Below are 20493 nucleotides of genomic sequence, written 5' to 3' on the forward strand. Positions count from 1 at the left end.
CTTCATTACTTATGCCTGTGAGATTTAGCCTTTGTACATAATGTGATTGGTGTAGAAAGAATGTCAAGAGTATGGTTAGTATTTTGATGTGTAAATAGTTTCCGGTAAAACAACATATCTTTTGAATGCGCATCTATTCATGATATCATGTTAATGTACATTTTGAACATTTGTAAATCAACAAAATTAGGACTGTTATGTGGTGTGCATATTTCCGTTGACGCTGGTGAGCTATGACTTTTGCTGTACTCATGTCTAATTCAAAATACATAGTAAAAGCTGTCGTCGTTCAGAATGAAACAAAAACGATGCGTCAACCGATAATCATGTCAACATTGGAAGGAGAGAGTATTACGACTGGTGTTTGAGTTCATTTTACAAGGAACGGAAGTCTATTATTGGCTATTGGCAACTTTCATGAACAAAACGGCTATTTGCAATCACATGATAAACCCGATAAACTGTGTATTTGATTCGTTTTCTTATCTTTCATTCCCTACTTACATTTTTGTTGTGTCATCCACGTATACATGTAATGCATAATGAACTGTTTTCATATTGGTGTAACAAAGTTCATTATTTATTTCAACGTATCCGCTAGGATTCGAATCCGAGACCTCTGGCGGACTGATCTTGTGGTCAGTCAATCGAGCTTTAGAGAAATCAAGCTGTAAAAGGTTAATCAAACTACATATAGTACGAACTAAGTATTCAAAATCATTCATTTTTCTAAGAATGGAATTTGGGAGTTTGGATCAAGAAGAATATGTAGACTAAGGCAATCCACTGATGGAGTATTTTTCTTCTAATATAAACAAGGAAGGTCCGTATCGTTATAACTGACAGGTAATCCGACAGATTCGTATGATAATGCATGATTTTTGTTTCTAAATCTAGATATATACTTTATTACGGAGTATTTCTTGATATAATCTTAGGGACGATATTTTTTTAGGATTCAAACAAATTAATCGAATATTGTGTCTTTCCTGTATAGCATTATACATGTATTGATACAAGAATCTATGAATATATCTACAGTAAGTTGATATTAATAAAAGTGTAAAGAGACACAAGGCCGCTTAGAAAGAACAGAAAAAATTATGACTAAAAGTTTAAAAGTGAACAAAGATCCAACATCCTGGACCGTATTCATGAAACAGTTCTCATGCTCAAGCATGAATTTTGTGCTCAAGCCTTATGTCTTCTTTTAGATGAAAATGAATAAATAAAACTGATTTTTCCAAAGCCTTATAAAAAAATTGAAATATTTGACATTTGTATCATTTAATATTATTTAGGTGAATCAAAAAGTGAAAAAAAGTTTCCTTGAGCACAAAAACTATGCCTGTGCATGAGCATGGTTTCATTAATACGGGTCCAGGTATTCATTTAAAATTATATTGTCCTTCCATTCGTCCATCCTTCAGTTCCTATATTAAGTGTTTGCTTGTCCTATGCTTGTATATATTGTTTATTTTTGTTTTTTGTTTTGTTTTGTTTTGTTTTTTGTTTTTTGTTTTTTTTTTTTTTTGTTTTTTTAGTTTTTGTTCTGTTTTCATTTTTTAATACAGGTTAAAGGTTGAAGGCAAAAGAGCAAGGTTACTTTTACTAAGAAAAGTAAAACAATGTCCAAACCATATTTCAGGTTCAGTAGGCGCGATTTTTTCTCTCGCCTTGGGTAGGTATAAATAGTTTTTTTACCAACGTGAGATTCCCATTCCGTCCAATGCTTTGTGAGATATGGCCCTCAACCATCGAAAACAGCAAACACAAGGCTTAACATTTCTCTCAGATTGAGATCCTCTCATCTCCAGAAAGGTGAAGCTTTCTATTAATCTTGGACCTTTATCGAAGAAAATACTACCTTGTGAAAATCAGTATATGCACAATATTTGACGTTGTATCAGCAAGTACTTTTTCGGAGAAACTATCTTGTTTTTATGCTTTTCAGGTCTGGAAGTAAAAGGTCAAGTTCATTGTTAGTAAATAGAACATCTTAGGCGTAATGTATTAGGTTTTCATTAAAAGTTGAAGTTTGATACTATTTTTAACATTGCTTAATGACAAAATACAATACTCCGAGTTCTCAGAACTGCAGGAACACCTTGTCTTATTCTCCTTTTACTTTTTCTTGCACCGCCGTATAGATCTCTCTTTTATTAATACTGTGCCCCATTTTCAATGAATTTGAATTTGAATTAGAAATCTATTAATGTGAAATGCTTGCGTTTCAGCGTAACATCTTATTATATAAAACGAAATGATAATATGTATACCTGCCCTTTACATAAACATCTATGTACTCTATTTTTGCTTTTAGACTTTGACTATACATTTTGATATACGCAATAAACATCAGCAATCCCTGAGGAATCTCACAGCGAAACATATCTGTTAGTGTGATTGGAAAATCAAAGTGATTTATATAGAACAAAAACCGATTAACTATAACCTGCCTTAGGCAGGCGACTCATTGAATTATTTCGCAGAACGGTGAACTTTCTTTAGATTAGTAAAAATTATCCATAATGTAGAAACACAAACAAACAAAAATCTTATGAAGACATCACCTGAATTTAGCCAACAAACGCATTTACATTTGAAGCAGTAATACCGAAAGCTTGGAGGAAGATATGAGCATGCTAAAAGGCAGTGTGGTAAGGAAAGCATTTACTACTCTAGCACGTCCACATAAGGGGTTATCACATGTAGACCATGTGAACATTTTCAGATGTGACTTGCATTTAATATCGCGTTAAATCTACAAATATTATGTATCGGCACAGAGTATGCAATGCACATATCTAATTTGAGAAAATACACAAACTTTTATGACACCTGGACTTTAAATCAGAAAAAAAATACATGTCATAATTTATCAACCTGATGTCTATGTTTAGTCAAAACATATTTTATATAAGATGCATGTCACAGGAAAAAGCAGTGTAATGTACAGCGTGTTTCCGAAAACATGTTCCGAACTTATATCTTACCAAAAGGAAACGTTATATAACGTTATTAGTATATAACTACAGTGTCAACAATGCATCAGTAAAACAGGGACATTTATACAGCATTATTTGTATATAACTCCATGTGTAACAATACACCAGTAAAACGGGGACATTTATACAGCATTATTTGTATATAACTCCATGTGTAACAATACATCAGTAAAACGGGGACATTTATACAGCATTATTAGTATATAACTTCATGTGTAACAATACATCAGTAAAACGAGGACATTTATACAGCATTATTAGTACATAACTTGAGGTGTAACAATACATCAGTAAAACTGGGACATCTTATACAACATTATTAGTACATAACTTCATGTGAAACAATACATCAGTAAAACTGGGACATTTATACAACATTATTAGTATATAACGCCATGTGTAACAATACATCAGTAAAACGGGGACATTTATACAGCACTATTTGTATATGAATTCAGATGTAACAATACATCAGTAAAACGGGGACATTTATACAGCATTATTAGTATATAACTTCATGTGTAACAATACATCAGTAAAACGGGGACATTTATACAGCATTATTAATACATAACTTCATGTGAAACAATACATCAGTAAAACGGGGACATTTATACAGCATTATTTGTATATAACTCCATGTGTAACAATACACCAGTAAAACGGGGACATTTATACAGCATTATTAGTACATAACTTCATGTGAAACAATACATCAGTAAAACTGGGACATTTATACAGCATTATTAGTACATAACTTGAGGTGTAACAATACATCAGTAAAACTGGGACATCTTATACAACATTATTAGTACATAACTTGAGGTATAACAATACATCAGTAAAACGGGGACATTTATACAGCATTATTAGTATATAACTCCATGTGTAACAATACATCAGTAAAACTGGGACATGTATACAGCATTATTAGTACATAACTTCGTGTGTAACAATACATCAGTAAAACTGGGACATTTATACAACATTATTAGTACATAACTCATGTGTAACAATACATCAGTAAAACAGGGACATTTATACAGCATTATTAGTATATAACTTCGTGTGGAACAATACATCAGTAAAACTGGGACATTTATACAGCATTATTAGTACATAACTCATGTGAAACAATACATCAGTAAAACTGGGACATTTATACAGCATTATTAGTACATAACACATGTGAAACAATACATCAATAAAACTGGGACATTTATACAACATTATTTGTATATAACTCCATGTGTAACAATACATCAGTAAAACTGGGACATTTATACAACATTATTAGTATATAACTTCAGATGTAACAATACATCAGTAAAACGGGGACATTTATACAGCATTATTAGTATATAACTCCATGTGTAACAATACATCAGTAAAACTGGGACATTTATACAGCATTATTAGTACATAACTTCGTGTGTAACAATACATCAGTAAAACTGGGACATTTATACAGCATTATTAGTACATAACACATGTGAAACAATACATCAATAAAACTGGGACATTTATACAACATTATTTGTATATAACTCCATGTGTAACAATACACCAGTAAAACTGGGACATTTATACAGCATTATTAGTATATAACTCCATGTGTAACAATACATCAGTAAAACGGGGACATTTATACAGCATTATTAGTACATAACTTGAGGTGTAACAATACATCAGTAAAACTGGGACATTTATACAACATTATTAGTATATAACTTCATGTGTAACAATACATCAGTAAAACGGGGACATTTATACAGCATTATTAGTACATAACTTCAATTGCAACAATACATTTTATACGTGTTTGCTAAACATAAGTCGTACATAACTTAACAGAACCCGTCATTTTTATGAAGAGTATCATTATGACGTTAGTGAATTATATGTTCTAAATTACCATATTTCTATTTCAATACTAAGTTTACTATCTTCTAATCGCCAATTTCAGTTCACTTATCCGAATGGGGGAATAGACACGATCACTTAGCAAACCAAAAAAGAAAAACGGATATAATTCGGTCGTGTGAGAGGGCTTATCAATTTTCAGAACTCAGTGATATAAAGTTAACATATAGATGTGAATTGAATCTGGCCGTTTATTTTAGTAAACGACATTTGTTATTTGGTTCAAAGTTTATCATTTAAATTTAATTAACAAGTCTTAGATGGGGCTCATAATCTGCCACCTCACCATACATAAACATAAGGCAATACAGTTAATACAAGTCAAGAAAACAAACATTGTACAAATTTATCAGATATTAAGGAAAACTTTACAGCATATAACAAGAACATGACATACCTGGATGTTATACTAAAGGGTAGACAATTTAACATTAATTGTGAATTATTGAATGGTACAAGTTCAGTAACCCAGAGACATATATATATGTACATCTCTAAGTAACCTAATCAACAACTCAAGCTTAGGTAATGACTTTATGAAATTACAAACTTAACACAGTGGATATGACGAGTCATGTACATAGCAAAAACGCTTGGAAAAAAAATATATGAAGAACACTTCCTATTCATATTTGATGGAAAATTGAAACTAATGAAAAATTCTCATCATCCAAGTCTGGAACAATTTAAAAGAAATGAACAATATATAAAGGCTCAAGAAAAGAATGCAGGAAAGTAGGGGATGGTGGTGGGCTAAAATTGAATGAAAATGTTTTAGTTTACCAATGATATAAATAGACTAATATAAATTAAATAAACTGGCCTTGACCGTACGAACCTTGTTCCGCCATATTCTGCTGTCAGCTTCTGAATAGAAAATGCTGCGTCATTTATATTTTTAGCGGTCTAAAAATAGCCAACGAATTAGTACGCACGGGCGACAGTTGGACCACCTTGCTCCACCCACAAATTACCTCCTTCCTCTAATAATTTAAGCCTTGTATATAATCACAATCAGCCTGTATAAATAACATTAAAACTAGTTTTAATTTGCATATATACCGGACCTCCACCATGGCAAGCTAGTAAGTCATAGAAATAACAACTAGAACACAAGATGTGAATTGAATCTGGCCGTTTATTTTAGTAAACGACATTTGTTATTTGGTTCAAAGTTTATCATTTAAATTTAATTAACAAGTCTTAGACGGGGCTCATAATCTTATGCATAAATAAAGTAAAGCAAAAGTGATGCAAAAATCATCCCCCATCCGAAGCCATGCTGATTTGTTAAAGGGCCAACAAACCCCCTTTGCGAAAGTAGTTGATTTTGAAAGAAAGGGCTGCTGAAAGGAATGGGGACGGGAAGAGTTCCTTAATCCAATGGCTGTAGCCTCCAAGAAGCATTCAGAATGGACATTTCCCCAAGCAGTTTGGGGAAATAATTGATGCCAACGACGAAAATTACTATCATAATATAATGCCGCAGCAAAACCAGACCTTCTGGACAGAGTCTGCACGATGTCGGCATATTTCATCAGGCCTGAAATAGCCTGAGGGTGAGACTGTACATATATGTGGACAAAAATGTGAAAAGCCGAGAGCCACTGTTCCATTGATTTAATTTGGAATGTTTTCTGTCTAGGAATCAAAGCCAATTCATTATTTTGAAATTGAATTTTGAATTGTTCTGGATCGGAGGATTTTTGGATTAAAAGGCCAAATGCAATAAATTCACCCGCCAGAATTTTTTATTTTAATTTCGCATCCACGTGCAGATCCAAAGGTCTGGAAATGGTGGGCAATGAATGAACGGCATTCTCACCAGACACATTAGCCAACACCTGGTTGATTGGATTTAGAATGTCCATTTGAAATGGTGATGCAACAGACATGGTTGGTTCACCCACATGAAAGTTTACAGATGCTGAAGGTAGTGAACCTGAAGGGGCTGTATGAATATTCGGATCAGGAACAAAATCAATGACTGCAGAAGCTGGAGACCCTGTTGCTGCTGCAGGTCCAGGCTGAGGGACCCCTTGTGATATCACATTCCCATTGAGGTTTCTATCCTGATGGATGACAGCTGTTGGCTGAGAATTTTCAGACATCATGGCAGGTTGGGCAGTAGATGGTACTAAATAACCCTCTGCCTTCATCATTTCAAATAACTCCCGTACAATATCCCTAGTAGGTGGGATGGCAGGGAATGAGCAATCTGGTGCAAGCCTGGAGACTTGTGAGTTTGCGTTATCCGAATGATCAATTGCCGGTGTTGCGGAAACAGCAGTTCTGTCATTGCATTGCGACGGAGAATTCGCTGATCTCCGTCTACTGCTCAGTAAACTATGTTGGAGGGCAGCCCTCCGTCTTGTCCTCCGCCTCGGAGTGGACCCATGATCTGTAAATTAATAAATCAGGAAGTATCTGGGAAAACCAAATTATGGGATGATGAATGTGAATAAACTATGAGGCAAATTTTTAAACCCGGTATGATAAGCACAAACACATGAACAAACGCGTGTTGAAACCGACACATGAACTAACATGTAAATAGTCAGACACAAACACACACATGAACTCACGTGTGGTGAAACAGACACATGAACTCACATGTCATTAGTCAGACACAAACAAACACACATGAACTCACGTGTGGTGAAATAGACACATGAACTCACGTGTCAAGAAACAGACAAAAAACACACACACATGAACTCACGTGTGGTGAAATAGACACATGAACTCACTTGTCAAGAAACAGACAAAAACACACACACATGAACTCACGTGTGGTGAAATAGACACATGAACTCACGTGTCAAGAAACAGACAAAAACACACACACATGAACTCACGTGTGATGATACAGACACATGAACTCACATGTCATTAGTTACACAAACACACACACATGAACTCACGTGTGGTGATACAGACACATGAACTTACGAGTCAATAATCATACACAAACATACACACATGAACTCACCTGTGGTAAAACTAAGACATTCACTCACCGTCAATAATCAAATAACATGTTAATCAACAAGTTAAATTATATAAATATATACCCTTACTATTTCAATCATGAAACGTGTTTCACGACAATATATAGTAAAACTTGTCGATAATCGCATTAGCTCATACGTAATTACTAAAGGTTGAATAACACAAAACACACACATGAACCCGCGTGTGATGAAACAAATACATACATTCGTGTGTTTAAGAATAATGACAAGCTATCAACTTACACGTTGTATAAATATGTCCCAACGCATACATAGTAACAATTCGCTTCTAAAACACCGTAAACAATTGTAAACAAACGACAGCCATGACCAGCTAACAGCTTATCAGACTAAATATGTGAACCCACATCATGTAAATATCTCGCCTAGAGAGACCTCAAAGAACGCGCACGTGTACAGGATAATACTCGACGTTAACCAAGCCCAATTCACCAAGAAAACCTTAACAAAAACATAATATTAACCATATCAAATGTATGATGACCTATCCATTGCATTAACTGATCAGTTCGAACCAACAATGTATCACTGACACGCATTGACTGTCACTGAAACAAGATACATATAATGACCAATATAACAATAACGAATTGTTTACACACCACTGCAGCTGGGCGGAAATACCTGTGTACAAAAGTGTTACCACGTATGAGTAGACTACCCCTTGACGTCATTGCTATCTCGATATAGCATGAAAGCGATGTACTAGTAAACAAACCAGAAGTTCATGAATATTCATGACCTTACCTTATATAGGTAGGAAATTTGGTCACGTGCTCGTGCTGGCCAATCGCACACCGTGAAGAGCTGCTCCCCGGACGGAGTAGATGTACTTGCGCATTCCCTTATCAGACAAGTGTACACCATCCCTACACAGATTTTCAGAGACGCCATCTTTAAGGCCCTTATGCCGCCAATAAAAACAAACATTTGATACAGCACAACGCTGCTTTAGCGTTGAATTCACCCAATCTGCTGAGGCATTATAGACTGACACAGGCGATACTCTAGTTTTCTGATGATAAAACAACTGTAGAAACCCAACCCGCTGAATATCAAAGCCGTGCACTAACCACTCCCCTATCGAAAATAGGTCAGTAACGATAGTGTCCTTCACCCGAATAGCATCAGTAAAAACACGAGCGTAGATATTGGGAATTTTGCCGCCACTTTTACCAAGACACAATACGTGCAACTGCTGTGGGTCAAAACCTAAATTTGTCCATGAACCCGTAAGACTCAAGTCCAAACGACGAATAAAACTACGACCCAGAACGACAACTGACGACATCATAAAAATTTCGTTGCAGTCAAGAACACTAAAATTGAACGAAAATGTTTTAGTTTACCAATGATATAAATAGACTAATATAAATTAAATAAACTGGCCTTGACCGTACGAACCTTGTTCCGCCATATTCTGCTGTCAGCTTCTGAATAGAAAATGCTGCGTCATTTATATTTATAGCGGTCTAAAAATAGCCAACGAATTAGTACGCACGGGCGACAGTTGGACCACCTTGCTCCACCCCCAAATTACCTCCTTCCGCTAATAATTTAATCCTTGTATATAATCACAATCAGCCTGTATAAATATCATTAAAACTAGTTTTAATTTGCATATATATCAGACAGTCATGCCAGTATTCTATGTGCTGAGTTCCCATTGTGATACTTGTGTGCATTAATTCGGGAATTTCAAACAATATTTTACTTTAACGTTATCGGACATATATTATAGATGACGTTTTACCGTCCTCTTCATTACAATATGCTCCAATAATCCCAGAAATACTTAAAACTACCGAAATGGTTACTTTCTGACAATCAATGTTTCTTTGCCCAATCCTATGGCTGTTCAGCTCCATGGAACATATATACTGCTTGCTGACCTGTCCGTCAAGGTACATTGAATCACCAGAGAACTAAATAATATCAATTACAATAAAATATTATTATTTTTTTTTTTTTTAGATTTAGTTATTTTATTTATTTTTTTTTTGTTTTTAGATTTATTCTATTTTATTTATTTATTTATTTTTTTTTTAGATTTATTTTATTTTATTTATTTATTTATTTATTTTTTGTTTAGATTTTAAAAAAAATTATTTATCTATTTATTTATTTATTTTTATTTTTACTTTGTTCTTTTGTTCAAATTTTAGATATAACGTTACCAGTTCAAGATAAGAAGAAAACAAATCCTGCCAAATATCAGAAAATACAATATTCTAGATAGAACGATAGATAGAAGTCTTTGGCTAAAAATTATCAGCGTCGATAGAAACGTATTTGGAGGTCTTCAAATTTCACACTACACGAAAAAAAACATTCACCATATCCTTTGTTCAGCAGAACTGAGTATGGTAATGCTGTTGACTTGACACAATTTGTGTTGTCGTTTGATTATATTATTTGGAGGTCTTCAAATTTCACACTACACGAAAAAAACCATTCACCATATCCTTTGTTCAGCAGAACTGAGTATGGTAATGCTGTTGACTTGACACAATTTGTGTTGTCGTTTGATTATTTTTAATGGTCTCACCATTTCCTCTCTATTTCCGTGTCTCTACATCGCCGCATGCGTCCGTCTGCTGTTATCATCACTTCATTTATGCACTTAATCATTGACTTGTAAATCTGTTCGCCTGCCTTCCCGCAGAAACGAAAACTTGTACATTGTATACAGGTAAAACATATGTGACATCGACTTCCAGATATTAAGAAATATCATGACACCTGTAAAATGTGAAAACATCAAATGAAACAAGGTATCAATAGATTGAAGTTGATAACGAATATTGGTAAATGTTGGCATCGTTTCATGATCTAGGAGGTAAATTTGTTTCTCAACGCTCATCAATTAGATAAGGAAAGCATTTAGCTGAAATATCATATTTATGTTACCTTAGTACATATTTGTTGTTTTTTTTTCTACCCATTCGGCCATGTCAAAAAATGAAATAAAGCACACGTGACGTCATGAATAATACACACCTCGACGATTATCTCGGTAGAACATATCTTGTCAAAATAAGTCTGTCTTATCGGGCAAATGATTTGAGGGTTTTGCTTATTGTTCAGCACAGTTGGTAATATGATAGATATGAGCTTACACTGGAATTGGTTTCCTATTACATCGATACATATGTAGGTCTTCTATGTACATCATATAGAAAAGGAATTAATGTCATATTAAAGCGCATGTCCTTTTCAGCAAACATTTAAGACAAGACTTTAATTAAGTGGACAAAAGATAATCTAAGGTCCCTACAGCATCTAATGCAGTCTTCGAAATCCTCATAATAATAAGATTCCTAGAGTCAATATAATGTAATGTGCAAAGAATGATATGTCAGATTTTGATGCAACAGTGGTTTACTATATCGAACGGTCCCGTGACAGCATTTGAAATTAAATCCAAACAATGTGAGGGGAAAACATGCATATAGGTAAGTCGTAACATCAATGATAATTTGCGCTGGAAATACCTATAGAATCACGTTTTGTGTATGAAGAACAAACGACTTCAATGTCGTGATTCTGGATAATACGACATGACAATCGACACAATTTCTGATTTACTTTCGAATACATAATTACAATGGCAAAGCACTTTTCATCCCCCCATTATTATTGTGATTCTGCCTGTGTCATTAGCTACTGAAACACAATATACCACTCCCGGTGTTAATCCGTATTGCTATGTATAGTCAATTATAAATACTAACAGGAACTGTGTAGAGGTCTGTGATAACGGAAGTTTCCTACAAATTTGAAGTATTTTGAAAACATCAATAAAAAAACCCTCAAAGAGCAAAATATATCTGAGGTAGTTCTTTCGTCACGTTATTAACAAATTCACCAAGTAGCTATTAGTTTTTTTTTTTCTGATTGGACACATAAGAAATGTATGTTGTATCAACATCGATCAGTAATTGGATATTTGATCAATCTTTTTCATATGATGCCCACGTGCGAAAGTAATTTTCCATTACTCTTCAAAGGAAACAGTCATGTATCATGGAACTAACCTGAGAAACGTTTGATATAAATTTTGTCTATAATTGAAATAATTGTACACGTGATTGAGTGATGAAATTATTCTGGTCAAGGTCATACCGGAAGTAATTAAATATTTAGTTAATGTTCATTCCTGGAAGAGGAACTCTGAGATAGAAAACATAATGTGAGAGTTAATAGATTTTTGAACAATATGACATGTGCGTCATTGCTGATTCCCCAACAAAATATCTGTAACGCAACACAACAATACAAATGAGACTCCATATGAGGGGATGCCATCGGGTCATATAGTGGTGCAGTACGACGTACACGTCTATAAATGTACGATAGCAGGATTACAAGATAACATTAAACTATCGAAAACATTAGGATACATACTGAAGGTTGAAATGCAGTACACGGTGTTCCGGAATAGCAAGCGTCGTCAGCTTCATCGACGACACTCGCTAGAAAGATAATTGTCAACCCTAGTAACATCATGTTCTCATACGGAACACTCTGAACTAGTCATATCGTTCAGCAAATATAACAGTTCGAATGAGATCATGATAATGACGGTCCATGGAGTAGACTTTCAAAATGTCTTCATCGATCTGTATCTTTCGAAAACCTCATCTGAATATCATTCCCGCTGTCAACATAAGTGATAGAAATCTTGATGTCTGAACAAGTCTTAGAATAAGTGCAAATATATAGAAATGGAAAGTATTAAAGGCTTCTCTTACTGTTCGACAGAAAGTTGGTTGGTTGTGTTTTGACAAAAGATCGTGGTAGACGGTTGAGGTGGAATTATCAGTAGTTTTATCCATTATAAGTTATGACTGTTATGTAATATGCCCAATCCCTCTTTGTTATTTAAGTACAGGTTATAATCTACATAAAGGTGAGGGAAACAGAAAAACTTGATTTTATGATGCGCAAGCAGGAAATGTAATTGGGCTAGGGGCAAGGAATATATCACAGGAAAAATAAATGCAAATACAATCGATCATTTTTTATGTAAATTGCTTACATCGGAAGTAATAGCATGAAATACAGACCTTTGGTGCCCTTCATGAGAGATATGTCTGTTGTTATCGTGTATCAAACGTCGTGGTGTGCCGTGTGTCGTACCCGGACGCCTATAATTTTTCTTTCAAATACTACACCTGTTTAACGCGTGGGTGGATTTCAACTAAATTTGATCTGAAAAAAAAGATCATAGGAGACGTGGAATTGTTTCTTAAATTCGACACCTCGAAACTGGGAGATTTGTCCAAAAAATGGTATATTTTGCTTCAAAACGTTATTTTTCCTTATTGGTTGAATGGATTTCATGTAAATTTAGTGTGAAACCTCATTAAGGATTGCCAATTAGTTTTTTAATGTAGAAAAATGTTTCAACCCCAAGGAAATAACTAGCAGTACCCCAAAACAGGAATTAATCTAATATATTGCTTTATACTGCTAGCCCTTCTTAATGCCTGGAACATCTGTAGATTTCCACTAAATGTTGTCTAAAACATCACCTGGGTTGGAGAATCATTTCTAAAATTCAGAAACTTTATTTTGAGGGACTTAAGTGCTGGAACCCAAAGGAAGAATGGTAAGGCATTTTGCTTCTAAATTCTACTCCATCTTAATACCTGGATGGATTCATTAACATAATTCTCAAGCTTCATTTGGTTTGGCAATTAATTCTTTAAAATGAAAGTTGCTTCATTCGGCCCCTATTCACTTAGGGACAGGTCCCAAAAGGGGAAGGTAGGCATTCTTTCTTTTTTTTTTTCTTTTTTTTTTCTTTAGAATGCTACTTCATTTTTTAGTTCCTGTGTGGACTGATCCAATATTTCATCTCGAACATTATAAGCTATTGGTACTAATATCACACTTTTTTTTTTGCTTTAGAATGCTACTTCATTTTTTAGTTCCTGTGTGGACTGATCCAATATTTCATCTCGAACATTATAAGCTATTGGTACTAATATCACACGAGCATGATGCGATTCTTGACCAAACCTTATTTTTCGGTTTGGTCAAAAATCCAATGTAACTCATGTTAAGCAATTAGTCTGAACTACTTCCCAGTTGAGAGAGATTTAATTTGTTTAATTTGTTAAGGAAAATAAGCAGATCATAAGTTATTATTTCTTCAGCCTGGTCAATCGCAACTGTAGCCACACTAAACATTTTATAACATAATTACACAAATGTTTGACATGAACAGAACCTGTCATTCTTTATTTTCAGATACTTCATGGAATGTTAAACATTTGAATAATCAGATTTGTTTTATCATTATCAGTTGATTATGCTGTTTGTCCGTCCATTCGGCGATTGCCAGATGGCTGTTAAGGGTCACGATCCTCTTGTTATAGAATATTGGGTCGAAAGGATTCCATAAGTAAATTTATATGTTGAAATCTATATTCCAATGGGACATTAAGAAAATACCGCAGTTTGGTGTGTTAAGACGATATTTTCATATTAAAACCATGTAAAGAAAATCTTTGACGGTTCATATGAGTTATCCAACTGATGAATTCCAGCATGTTGAATTTTTTATCAGTTAAATCATATGTAGGTAAATGGTTTTAGTTACCTGTTCAGTTCATACTTGAAAACCTTAATGGTACGTACATAAAAATCAAAGAAAATACAGATAAGTTAATTGAATCAAACTTCACATACAAATTCTATGAAACCAAGACAAAATCTGAAGAAAAATCGGTTTACATGAATAATCCTGTACAACTACAAGGATAATAAGACAATGTGTTCCAGAAGGGTAAGCGCATTTTGCTTCAACAAGCCGCCATGTTTACCTAATAAGTAATATCCTATTCTCAAATAAACAAATAAAACAAAGTATAGGGCAAAATGAACAATAGAAAGATTTACACGGAGAAGGAAAAGTAAAAGGATAATACGACCGGGTGTTCCGGAAGAGTAAGTGTCGTCTGCTTCATCCGACGACACCCGCTATGTAATTGTATCAATTGTTAATCCAAGTAAGCAATGTAACGTTCTCACATGGAATAATGCTAATGGTCTATTGAAAGATCGTACCAGAAGACACGACAAATATCGTTACCTTCCATTATTATTTTCTAATTCTGAAATGCTAATTACTTGTATTTCTATCTGTTGTAACTAAATGGTATCGTTTGGGTTTTATGCCGAGGTATAATTTCATATTTCAATGGTTTGAGAAATACAAAGAACATTACTGATTCATCTATGTAAACAAACGAATTAATTTCGTTCTGAGGCGTTCTTTTCTATTTAGAATCACGGGACGCCGATACAAGATTTAATGCCTTTAGGCTAATGCTGCTTTTGGATTAAGTAATTGCACGAACCTTGCTCGTCACCTTATTATTAGTCCGATGTTAATGGCATACATTCTACCACAGAGCAGTCGAATATGCACAAACATGTTGCTGACGAACGCATTTTACATGTAAATCTCTAACATCTAAACAATAAGGAAAGGCAGTTTGAAGTTTTCCCTTGTCATTTTATGTATGAGTATTGAACTTTGCCAGAGTTATTCATTGCCTAAAACTTTGTCAGGTTTTTTTCATTTTCTAAGACGAATCTTAAAATCTACGTTAATTGAAGGGACATGATTTATCAAGAAAATAATAATGATAATTGTTACGGCGTTAGCGACTGTCTCATCGCTGAATATTGTCTGTTGTATCTAAAATGTCAGATATAATGACAGGAGAAACTGAATGATCAATATACACATAGAATAATACACAATAGCCTCGATGTCATACACTATTCAGAACTTTAATATGTCAATCACGTGTAAGTGTCGTCCATATAATCAGTGTGGTTTATGTCAGACTGAGGAATCAAGACGAAAAAGGTAACTCATTATTCGAACCGGAATTTCTACACAAACATTGCAGAATTGATACAGATTACTTATCATTGTGTAACGTTAAAGATTATTTCTGCTGCTGATTTATTTATGAAGGCCTATATTGTCGGGGTTGATTCCTAGAATATCGTGATATTTTTGTGTTTGATACATTATATATCATTTTGAATATCATGTTTGAAGTGCTTGTAATTCATCAACTGTGTGTCTGTCTTTTGAATATTTCTACTGAATTACGTTAATGGCTGCTGTCTAGAATTAGCGAAACTACGTGATAGCAATGAATCATAATTATGTGGGTGACGAGCTGTGTTAAATCTTATTGATACTTGAATTAATTTCATCAAAATCAATTTTGCTTTTTTTCAGAAAATTTCCCTTTTCGCAGTATTTATATTGGGTGGACAGCATTTATCAGCTGCCGGAAGTGGTAATCGGGAATTGTGTCCATGGACATTCGTGTTGTGGTAGCAGGAAACAGTTGATTTGCATCTTTTTCCTGAAACCATAGGTCATGTCTGCAATACACAGGTATAGCAGATTGGTTTTGATAAAAAAACTTACATTATTTATATCTATAAACTACATAACAATTATATTAAAAGAGAAATAAAGATTTTGTAAATAAGAAGTTTCCACTAATTTGTGACATGTGATTACCAACTCAAACAACGCAAAAAATGCAAAATATACTACTAATCATATACTAACCAAAACTACTACTTTATTGAAGAAATTTATCTCTAACACATGTCTTAAAATCAACACTGTCATGGTAACAAACTATGTACATTACTGCAAATTCCAACCTGGAAATCCTTCACAATATGACCACGTGTTAAGCAACATATGTAGGTGTTGATGTGAAGATGTGAGACTGCCCAAATAATCTCCAACACGATGCAAAACTATTATTTTGAAAATCATGAAACTCCTCTGTTCACTTCAACAAGGCCAATTTTAGCAATAATTTTTTTTCAAAACTTAATTCAAATCTTTCTAATGGGATTATTAAATGAACTAAAAAATCACCCATGCGCACACCGAGAAGCTGTGTACTGCTATCCGTGTAATCGTGAGTTGGCCTGCACACTGTGTAGGTGGACCCCTTGAAATGGACCTCGTGTTGTAGCTGACACGATATGGCACCAGGGATAGTGGAAGTCAAGAATTGTTCTTCATGACGAATGATTTGTAGGCTTGTGACCTGCATTAGGTGGACTCTGCCTACTGATGGCGTTAGCAATTGCTCTGTGAGTCTTTGCTTCTCCGAAACACTGCGAGTGCTCTACAGTATTCAATTTTAGATCAATATGAATTATTCAATAGCAAAACAGTTATTTAATTAGGTAGTTAGGAGGGATAGTGAATCATGTAAAAGGGACTGTAAGCTTTGCTCCTTGGATTGGGTTCCATTTCATTTGCTCTTTTTTGGCACGGGCGACCGATTGCACAGTTGAGTTCTGACAAACAAGATAGAGTTACGGTGAGTGACAAAATGCGCATCTCTTTCGAAATAGAATGCTCTTGCTATGTTAAAACTAGAGGAGTGTTGGGAATGTGGATTGTAGGTATCAGTCCTTACTTAATTAGTCAATGTCAACTTCTACCCAAGGCTATATGTAATAATGCGTTACACCCTTCACCGTAAGTTTACTTTTCGTCAACATTTAAAAACGGAAGTGTTCTGACCGCTTTTGATTATACATTATATATAGTAATATTCTAGTTCTTTTCATTCACATATTTTACATTGTCAATTATGACAACGATTTCTAGCAAGAGAAATTAGTTACTGGACACCGTGTAACGTTCGAGTTTTATGTGGACACCCCCTCCCCTTTCCTCCATCACATGCGCCAAATAGTCATCCTACTCAGTGTGCCGTTCACTCTTGCTTGATTAATTTCAGGATGAATGGAAAGTTTAAACAGGAAGTAAGATTCAATTCATTGCAAATGGAATTTCAACATGGTATATTATACTTTCGCTTTTTTATTTCCGTGAACCGGAAGTGTTCAACATATGTATGATATGAGATTCATTTTTGTCTGCCTCAGTATCCGATACCTGTAAATGATAAAATTATGATAAATGATAGCTGACTTCAGGAACTCAATTGGCCATATATGACAATAATCCATTATTGCTGTCAACCTTAAAACACCTTCTATTGTAGCACCCCAACTCGTTGGATGCTCGTTGATATTGCCAACATACAGTGTCAATCAAAGATAGGAATCCTTTCTTGTTAATATCAAATTCTTTAACTTTACATGATTCCACATCAACAACAATCTAGATCGCCTAGCTGTATATATTATCATTAATATATTAATTTATATCTTTCAAGACAATTTTCCAGAACCAATACTTTTAAGATATCACACTGAATGTTTTCGGGATGATATTGGCTATTGATTTTTGAATGTAGGTTTAATGGAAATCCCTTTAAAACATCTTATTTTCAAGTAGATATCAAAACTTAAATGTGTATGGTTCATTTTGTCTCCTTGTGCTTATGTACAACCTGAAGTCAGTCAACAAATATATAATCATTTTCATCTACAATATACAATGCAGCTCTTTCTGGTATCTTTTCTATATTTTTCTAAATAATATCCAAATATTTTTACATCTAAATTATATAATATACAATGAACCTATCTGATACGTGTTGTCGAAGCGTATGTGATAAGGCTACAAAGACATTTTGACTTGAAATCCGTGCAAATACTTCACAGGATACAACAGATTAAAGAGAGACAACTCGAGATAAGACAGTATTGTTTCAACGTTACTGTGTTAAGCTTATGGAAGGAATGGTATTTTGAAATTTGTTGATTGTCAATAATTGTCAAAAAAACTAATGTATTGAGAAATATTTTATATATGTCATATGAAACTGTGTGTGTTTGATGCTCGTTATTTTGTCTGGTTTTTTCCGTTGTACGATATAAAGCTGCTGGACGTGTTTGATGCTCTTTAGTTTGTCTGGTTTTTCCGTTGTACGATATAAAGCTACTGGACGTGTTTGATGCTCGTTAGTTTGCCTGTTGGTTCCGTTGTACGATATAAAGCTACTGGACGTGTTTGATGCTCGTTAGTTTGTCTGTTTTTTCCGTTGTACGATATAAAGCTGTTGGACGTGTTTGATGCTCGTTAGTTTGCCTGTTGGTTCCGTTGTACGATATAAAGCTGCTGGACGTGTTTGATGCTCTTTAGTTTGTCTGTTTTTTCCGTTGTACGATATGAAGTTGAACATGTTTGATGCTCATTAGTTTGCCTTTTGGTTTCATTGTACGATATGAGGTTCGACATGTTTAATGCTCGTTATTTTGCCTGTTGGTTCCGTTGTTGTATACTTTGTTCTCATTTAAGAACATGACATTTACTTGGATCAATCAAGGTTTATATGGCAGATATCGTCGTTAAAGCAGAAAACCCTACTCTTCCGGAACACCTGGTCTTATTCGCCCTGTATTTTTTCAGACTCTGTGTTAATATTTCTGTTCGTCGTATTTTACCCTCTCTTTATTGACTTTGGGTTTGGAATATGATTCTGTAGACATGTTAGTATCTTAGATTTGGTACACTTGTGTGGTAAAGAAAGATTTGTTTCCAAACTATCAGACTAAAGTCACACATAATTTTATTCGAGTTGTCTTTCTTTAGACTTTATACCACTCCAGAAATCTTTATTTCCGTGTGATGATGGGTGTGTATGTGTTTTAATCAATTTACAAAGGAAAAATCAATTATTGCTTGCAGCACTTTCCAATTGATATATATATATATGTACATGCAAAACCTGATATATATATATATACACACTATAAACGTAAATGATAAAGACAATATATGAATACTGAAATGTCGACAACAATTGTAATGTTTCACTGAAAGTGAAAATGGGGGAGAGCGATTCAAAAAGTAAGATTGGCACGGAAATCAATCAAACCTGAGGATCATGAAGTCAGGAAGTTTGGGTTTTATGTTCAATATAAAGTGAATGCTTTGTAAAAATCGGTCAACTCATATTATGTCAGGTTCTAAAATCTCAAACTATTTTTCGTCTTCCAGAATCCTTCGAAACCCCTTTCTGGTTGTTTATGTCTGTTGTGTATGTCTATAACGGGAAAAAACTGGTATTTTGGAGAGACAACCTTGGATATCAAATTAACATTAACATTAACCACTGTCTTTTAATTTACATTTACATTTGTATCTATGCAAATCACGCAAAATTATAGCAAATTATCATCAATTACTTAAAAACAGTTAAAGACCAAATACCTCATGTCAATCTGGGTCAATCTGGGTCAATCTGGACTCAGTCAAGCGATAAGCCTGTCTTTTCAGAGAACAATTCAAGGTCAACTGCCTACGGTATGTTTCGGGTCATAGCTACCGTACTTCATAAAAAAAATACAAAACATCAACATATCAACATAACCATAATCAAACTCAAATTTGATAACACTAGGGCAAAATAGGATCAAAGAAATAGTTATATGGAATCTTCCGAAAAAGTTATTCATCGACAACACCTGCCATGGAAACTTTTGTCAATCCAAGTAAGTCATGTCACTTTTTCAAATGAGGTATACAACAACGGAACCAA

At 34.3% G+C, this 20493-nt stretch overlaps 1 protein-coding gene across 1 annotated transcript; it reads right to left on the reverse strand.

Moving 5' to 3' along the window:
- Nucleotides 1-8735: 8735 nt before the first annotated feature.
- Nucleotides 8736-9257, reverse strand: LOC132549623 (uncharacterized). The gene has a single exon (XM_060213569.1). The coding sequence runs from the start codon at nucleotides 9255-9257 to the stop codon at nucleotides 8736-8738; it is 522 nt and encodes a 173-aa protein (XP_060069552.1).
- Between the last annotated feature and the right edge of the window lie 11236 nt (nucleotides 9258-20493).

The sequence above is a fragment of the Ylistrum balloti genome, unplaced genomic scaffold (assembly GCF_031769215.1).
Source record: "Ylistrum balloti isolate Yb309-2 unplaced genomic scaffold, AGI_CSIRO_Ybal_v1 Utg370070, whole genome shotgun sequence".
NCBI lineage: Eukaryota > Metazoa > Mollusca > Bivalvia > Pectinida > Pectinidae > Ylistrum > Ylistrum balloti.

Excerpts from the sequence above, each read along its gene's own strand:
- LOC132549623 (XM_060213569.1), bottom strand. The coding sequence starts at position 9,257 with ATGTCGTCAGTTGTCGTTCTGGGTCGTAGTTTTATTCGTCGTTTGGAC.